General features: G+C 42.0%; 1 protein-coding gene across 2 annotated transcripts; it reads right to left on the reverse strand.

Annotated features, from left to right (window-relative positions):
• Nucleotides 1-2177: 2177 nt before the first annotated feature.
• LOC123404180 (putative PAP-specific phosphatase, mitochondrial) lies at nucleotides 2178-7002 on the reverse strand. 2 transcript variants are annotated; one of them, XM_045098096.1, is made up of 10 exons: nucleotides 6802-6947; nucleotides 6565-6697; nucleotides 5123-5225; nucleotides 4947-5033; nucleotides 4798-4877; nucleotides 4663-4722; nucleotides 3298-3680; nucleotides 2874-2952; nucleotides 2718-2768; nucleotides 2178-2612 (listed from the first exon to the last, which is right to left on the reverse strand). In XM_045098096.1, exons 1-10 carry the CDS (start codon nucleotides 6903-6905, stop codon nucleotides 2469-2471), a joined length of 1224 nt encoding a protein of 407 aa, XP_044954031.1. In that variant the 5' UTR covers nucleotides 6906-6947; the 3' UTR covers nucleotides 2178-2468. The 2 variants fall into 2 exon arrangements, with proteins under 2 accessions (XP_044954031.1, XP_044954030.1); XM_045098095.1 differs by having other exon boundaries at nucleotides 4798-5033; nucleotides 6802-7002.
• Nucleotides 7003-7351: the final 349 nt, after the last annotated feature.

Raw genomic sequence — 7351 nt, forward strand, 5'->3', positions numbered from 1 at the left:
AACGGCACGCCCCCCAAAATGTTTGCTTTAGTAAAGCAGAATTGTGATCAAAATGAAAAACCATTCTGGTACACTCAACTAGGATGTCTCGCTAGATACAGTATAGTAATCAAACCATCAAAGTCATTGTGGAACGACTCAATCTGATCTTACAGAAGCTTAACACTATACATGAGCTGCCACTCCGAGTGCTTCACCCAGACATCCATTGTTGGATCACCAAGAGCAAATATCTCATGGATCTCTAGAAGCTATCAGTCTGGACTTGTCATTGTGGATGGTGGAGGAAAGAGATCAAACTTGGATGCCTTGGTGTCGAAAAGGAGGATGTCGTACTGGAGCAAGTAGATGGTATGGTCGAACATGAGTTGTGGATGCGTGTACTGCCATTTCCTAACGCAAATTGGTTGACAACTCTGCTGAAACCGCAGGACATCCATGGTTGATGTTGCGGTTGGTACCGAGGATGAACGTACAATGCCACCGGCTTTTCCTTCTTGCAGTATAACACACGAAAGTCAGGAGTCTCGGCGTTCCCAGCATGTCATCAAAGATGACAGTCACCGAAGTATACTTGTGGATAGGTGGAAGGCGAACGTCTTGATATGTCACCTTATTGATGGAGAATAGAGTATCACGGTATGAGACTAGCATCACTCCATCCGGAGATGCGTGAAATTCAAAGTAGTTGTCATTGTCGAACTCAATCCGAAAAGTGAAGCCGATGTCAGGTTATGCTTGTCGATTAAGGGGGGACTTGACATAGACGTCATAATCACGCTCAGTGGAAGAGCGATGCGTTAGAAGGATTATCAACGAGTGATCGCTCGACTCGATCGAGATAGTCATGAGGGGGAGGTGCGGAGCAGGAAGAGCGGCGTTGGTGCGGATGCGCGGAGGACATTGTTGTCCAGGATGAAGTGATGGGAGCTGATTAGAATCACGGCCGCTCCAGGAAATGTTGGGCCTCACAAAATAATTTGTACTAAATTTTAATACTTGCCTATAAGTCATTTTTTTAATTACAAACACAACTTCTTATTATGATAATTTTTGCAATAAATGTTACATTTTGAATGCATTACACCTTAAAACATATTTTGAATCAATTGCACTAAAATGTGAGAAAATAATAAATGATAGATCACATGTTCCAAAAAGAAAAAGAAAACCACATGTCTTCTTGGTATTTTTAGGAATAATGTATTATTTCGTTGTATATGTATGCGTGTATCGTAACTATCTTAGTAGATACTTGTAAAATGTGAGGTATAAAAAATATCATGATAGTTGTCTTTATGATTAGATATATGCGAATAGAAAAATGTAGAGCGTGTAAGATGTTTACAAGGAGGTTGATTCCTAATAATGGGCACATTGCTTTATTTATTAACTTTGTCAGGTTTGTACTTGGTACTGAAATAGCATCGTCTAGTTTAAGATAATCTTAGTAAAACTTGTTTCACCAAAGAGAGACTTGCAGGCTTGCAGCCTAACCAAACTTGCTTTACAGCGTGACTTGTTCTATGTCGAAAGGTGTGTTCAAATTTATGAATGTGAAACTTAGATAAAGTTCTTATCACCCATAGTCCATTGGATAAACTAGAGGAATGTTTGGAAACTCAAGGTGTTCCATGAGCCAAAGAAATGGATGAATTGCATGCCAATACTGGTACAGCTCCACATTTCATACTGCTGTGCAAATTCCTCCATTTCATGCATGGTATGGATTTCCCCCTACTATGATATCTGAATTAGCAATCCCTCAACCCGAAGATATTTCTGCACAAGAATTTCTTTAGTCCAAACGGGGCACTTTGACTCAACTCAGGGGGCACTTAGCACCAGCAAATGCCAGCTTCAGAAGTATGCACATGCCAAAAGAACTGAGAGAGTGTTTGCTGTAGTTGACCTTGCATACCTCAAACTGCAACCTTACAGAATGGTTGCCTTTGTGTTGAGAGGGTCTTTTGAATTTGCACGTGAAGTTCTATAAGCCTTTCGGAATTATTCACAAATTAGGAAAGTTGCGTACAAACTACAATTTCCTGAAGGAGTGGACATAAATCGAGTGTTCCATGTGAGTCGACTGAAACAAACACCTGGGTCCAAAAGTTGTTCCGTGTCCAGATCTTCAATCATTGCGGATGGCACAATCCGAACACATCCAGCTCTAGTTTTTGAGAGAAGACATGTACTCCTTCATCAAGAGTATTATCATGTTTAGCCTGCATAGCTTTTGAATGGCATTGCTTAAGCAGTTCGGGACCCAGCTATTCGGAGAGAACATCTGTTTTCTTCATGTATATACATTTTGGTATCGACACTGAAAGTAATGTGCCAAATTTTGTGGTTTGTCTCTAACGCGAGAAGTCATGCAATCTAATGCTCAGCAAGATCACCTTGGTAAAAAGAAGTGGAAAAAAGAAAAAGAAACTGTGTTTCGGGTCTGAAGCTATTCAACGTTGCTATTTGTAATTTGCTGAGACCATTTCCGCAAGCTTGTCATGAAGAGCACCGTTTGTCGCCAGAACACCACCCGAAGGATAGATGATTCTACGCCCGGTTAGGTCAGCTCCAAAATCCAATGGTTTCCCGCTCCAATCACATGTCTGTCAGTTTTATCAATTTAGAGATCCATAAGTATAGCTATAATGTAAGGATCAATAGAGCAAATGGACATTTCCTGTATCCCTGGCCTAGCAAACGATACATACCTGACCTCCAGCTTCCTCAACACAAATTACCCCAACAGCATGATCCCAAGCCTATGTGAACAGACCGAGTAGAAAGGATCAGTACAAGTGCAAACTTAGCCATTAAGTTGTGTAACTTGTCATGCGGTACAATGGAGCATTCAAGCAAAAGGTCACCTTGAGTAGTTTTTCCGCCCGTGCTAGGAGGATAAAAACTGACATTCTCCCACAAGCTACCAATAGATACTTGGACAAGCTAAAAAGGCAGCAACAATAAGATCAGATCGCGGTAAATCATGTATTAACAAATCGATGGTTAGTCTAAGGTAGTCACTACCAACCTAAGATAGATTTTCTAGGAAAACTAAAAGCAATAAGGTAGCAGGACAGCACAAGAAAACAAATGGATTGCTCCATTTCAGATTATGCTCACAAACTAGTACTGTACTAGTAAACAACATCTTCTCAAAATATCCATTGAGAACTTGTTAGGATGGCGATAAAATAGCTGTCAATCCTTGAAAAGCCTTGTGCTGATTCACTAGGACCACAGGAAGGTAAACTAGCATGCGTGCATTGTTACGAGGAAACTGCAACATACCTTCCACCACAAGAATTTTGGAGAAGAATTTTGTTCTCATCTCTGGGCTCAGATTCATCCATTGTCGAGATGAAGTGAGCAGATAATGGCATCATATCCCAAGTATGGCTATCAACAATGCAGAAGTGTGCCATGTGTGCAACTGAACAGGGATCAACAGAGCATCTCTTCCAAACGTTCGGTAATGTTGTCAATTGGCCAATCTCAGCAGACATGGGCCTAGACCAAGTACCACAGCCTGCATGAGACACCATAATGATGCCGTGGCCAGGACAAGCCGCAATACTTTCATCTTCCGTGTCACCTATGGTAGTATCGGTCAAATTTGGGCATCCCATCACTCCTAGTGCTAACTTTCCATCCACCACAAGAGCCAAACCCACCTAAAGGACCAAGCCAAAAAGCTTCATATTGGAAGAAAGAGAGTAAGAAAACAAAGTGACTAAGATCTAATTCTAAGAAATCAGTGAGGAAGAGATCCTTATCGAACAGTGACCAGATAGGAGGAAACGTACTTCGTATTCAGACATGCTAAACTGTTGGGTTTTGATACTGAACGATGAGTCAAAAGGAAATGTGTCTCATAAAAAGATTGCGCATGTGTTCTTACCCAGTGTCAATGCAGATAAATGATCGGACAGACCTACTGCTAGAAGCTCCCACACCATGTGGGATCTGGGGAAGGATTATACGATGCAAGCCTTATCTCTGCATGGTGCAATGCAGAGAGGCCGCATCGAACCTAGGACCTCTTGGCACAAGTGGGGAGTACTTCACCACTGCACCAGGCCTGTCCATGGTATCAATACAGATAATCCCACAAAAGCGAGCAAGCTCCACACAAATGTGGCTACCAAGAAAGACCCATAAGAGCAAGTACAATAGTAGACTATGAGCTCGCTTACATGGCACTTTTGCTTATGTGGAGGAGAGAGACATAAAAAAGTAAGGAGAGTGGGCTCTTATGCAAGAGCCTAGCTATATGCGTGTTTCTAGGCAAATGTAATAAATGTGAAGAGAGAGATAGAGAGAAGATGAGAAAAAGTACTAATCTTATAACCAACTTCACAGCTAACCTTGTTGTATGAGTGAATTTATGTGTTGGTTATAGATGATATGACAACATCTTATAGCCAACAGTTGGCTATATTATTAACCATGCTCTAAGTCACATGCTTATTTGATGGGAATAACATTTTTTGTGCATGACTGCATGCACGAAAGTGCAGCCCATAACGAAGGTGTATGCTTGTGCGGTTTTGTAGCATGCTCTAACAATATCTGTGTTCCAGATTTCAGTCGTGACATGATCAACAAAATCTAATCATGAGTCATCCAATGAGTACAAAGAGACAAGAGACATACCACGTACAAAGAATCCTCTCCTTTCAAGAAACCCTTGGTACCATCAATTGGGTCAAGTAGCTACAAAATCAAAGCATCATCTTTATCCACTGGAACTAACTTTTTACAGATCTGGATAAAACTTTTATAGCTTACCCAATAAGTAGCAGGATTTGAATCGAAAGAGACAGCGTCCTTGCCTCCTCTGTCAATAGCTCTCAACACATCATCATGAGTTAAAGGAGGACCGTTGTTATTCACTTTTTGCGTGACAAAACTTGAAATGGACTCAACAAGTGTATTACTGTTACTATCAGCAGCATTAGAGGACCGTATAAATGCCGAGTCCTCTTCTGCCACCAGAGGTATCGATGGAAACAATTGTTGTAGTTCTTCCAATGGGACCATGGTAGAGGTGGCATCAGACAACGGTGCAAAGTGCATATCATATGCTGAACTGGGAAAGTGAATTATGAATTACCAAAGCTAATAAGGGCCTGAACTCCAAAATCCGCAATTGTCACATGAGTTTGGTCGTTCTTTTCAAGAATCTTCTCGTCACCTACAAGCATTGATTCCCTCACCTGTCAAAGCAATCAATTTAAGCAGCAAAAGATAACTCAGATTGCTGGATTATTTTCAGCGACATGTCAGAAAAACATTTAAAATTTAAGAAATCATAATTGGATGATAAATTGGCAACTGACAGTTTAACATTTGGGTTTAGTATAGTCTTTAACCTCTGAAACCTCTGGTGTAAGTAAACCTGAGTAGAACAAAATTGTTTTTCTGCTGCTAAACAAGGGTAATTTTCTAATGGCTAAATCCTATCTGTTCTACCTTTAGTTTTTGTGCTATTCTAAACATGATTTCAGCTTACTCTGACAGATATGCATATTAAATTTGCAATGCACTTGACCTATCTTGGCTATTGGAACATTGAATGACCAAAGTGGTGCTCAAAATATTGGTAGTTCACTCTGTACTGTAGTGCTATATTTTCCTGTGGCAAACTTTATAATACCAGAGAAGGACCTTTGCACACGGGAAGTCTCATGGTTTATCAAAGCTTCTCCATGTTGGCATTGCTAAAGATGGACGTTATGGTGCCCCACATAAGAATGCAAATTAGTTGACGATTTATAAAATCTGCGCTCAGCTCTGTAGCCGACTAACTAGCCGAGTTTTCAGTTTAGATAAAAAACTACTATGACTGAGTTTCAGAACGCCCAAAATCCGCACACGCCAATGCCGGAATCTGACTTTACCAAAGGGCCATGTCAGTTTATTACATACTCCCTCTGTCATTAAATATAGGTCTTTTTAGAGATTTCACTAGTGAACTATGTTGGCTTTTGAACGTGTGTATGCAGCTGTACAGGCGTGCCTACGCGATTCTTGCTTCGGCCGGCTACTTGACGGAACTTGCGTAACTAGCGACACGAATAAAACTGATCGATGGATTTGATGGCTAAAGGCCCGTGTCGAGCATTTGCTTTGTATTGCTTTACGTTTTTCTGATGCTACAATCAACACCCCTAGGGTGTCTTTTATACACGTCCACAAGGGACTATGGAAATAGACTAGGACTAGGAATCCTAATACTACTAGGACTCGGTTTGGCTTTCTTTCCTAATCCTAAAAAAACAACATGATTAACTTCTACATCTACATATGAAGCAAAATGAATGAATCTATATATTCTAAAATATTTATATATATATATATATATATCCGTATGTAGTGTTCTAGTAAATGTTTAAAAAGACTTATATTTAGAAACCGGAAATGGAGGGAGTATTACACTAGAGTCGCACGATAGTACGTATCACTGAACGGAGAATAATCCCACGCCCAGATCTGACAGGCCTCAAATTTCCTCAAACGGACAGATACAAAGGAGAGGGGACGAGTTGAACTCACATCCACGCAGAGGCGACAGGCGCGCTCGACGGAGGCGACAGCCGCGGCGAGCTCGCGGTGGTGGGAAGCGCGGTCCGGCGGGAAGGGCAGCGCGCACACCTCATGCGCGACCGGTGCCGCCGCCGCCGCCGCCCTGTGCAAGAACAATAAGCGGTGAGCCAACGAGGCGGCGGCTTGCTGTCAGAACTACTGACATAGTTGGGGTTAGGATAGTTCAGAGATTGGACAGGGCACGACCTTACAGAGAGGCGGGACGGATGATGCACCGGCGGGGCGATGAGCCTGCACTGCCGGACGACGAGGAGGCGGTGCGGCGGCGGCGAGGGGTGGAGGAGCGGCATGTGTGTGTGCGCGCGCGCGCGAGTGGCGGGAACAGAAGGGCCGACTCTTTTTGCAGGGATGCGTGTTCGCATGGACCGCCTATACGGTACGGGATAGGAATTACGTGACGCACAGGTGTTGGGCCTGCTTGTCCGAGTCTGCACCACTTCTGTCCACTTCCGAAAAAAATTGGTCCATCTCGCGATACGATATGACTGTGTCCTGCTGAGATATAATAAAAGGGAAAATCTAAAAAAAAACGCCGTACCATAGCTTTTTCATGCAGCGGATCCTCATGTGCAAGAATCTTCTACCTCATGATTACATCATCGTATTAAATCTTTTTTAAAATTTTAGAAATGATTTATCTCACAAATTAATAATTTGATTGGAGATTTGCTTTCACCGTTAGATTCGTTTCGACAAGACCTTCAAAATAAGATCTTATGCTGACATGTTTCATTAA

The sequence above is a fragment of the Hordeum vulgare genome, chromosome 6H (genome assembly GCF_904849725.1).
Source record: "Hordeum vulgare subsp. vulgare chromosome 6H, MorexV3_pseudomolecules_assembly, whole genome shotgun sequence".
Lineage (NCBI taxonomy): Eukaryota > Viridiplantae > Streptophyta > Magnoliopsida > Poales > Poaceae > Hordeum > Hordeum vulgare.

Coding starts and splice junctions, on each gene's coding strand:
- LOC123404180 (XM_045098095.1), bottom strand. CDS start 6,977: ATGCGAACACGCATCCCTGCAAAAAGAGTCGGCCCTTCTGTTCCCGCC. Junction 4,723..4,797: donor CAAATCCTGCTACTTATTGG/GTAAGCTATAAA, acceptor TTGATTTTGTAG/CTACTTGACCCAATTGATGG. Junction 2,769..2,873: donor GGGCGGAAAAACTACTCAAG/GTGACCTTTTGC, acceptor CTGTTCACATAG/GCTTGGGATCATGCTGTTGG.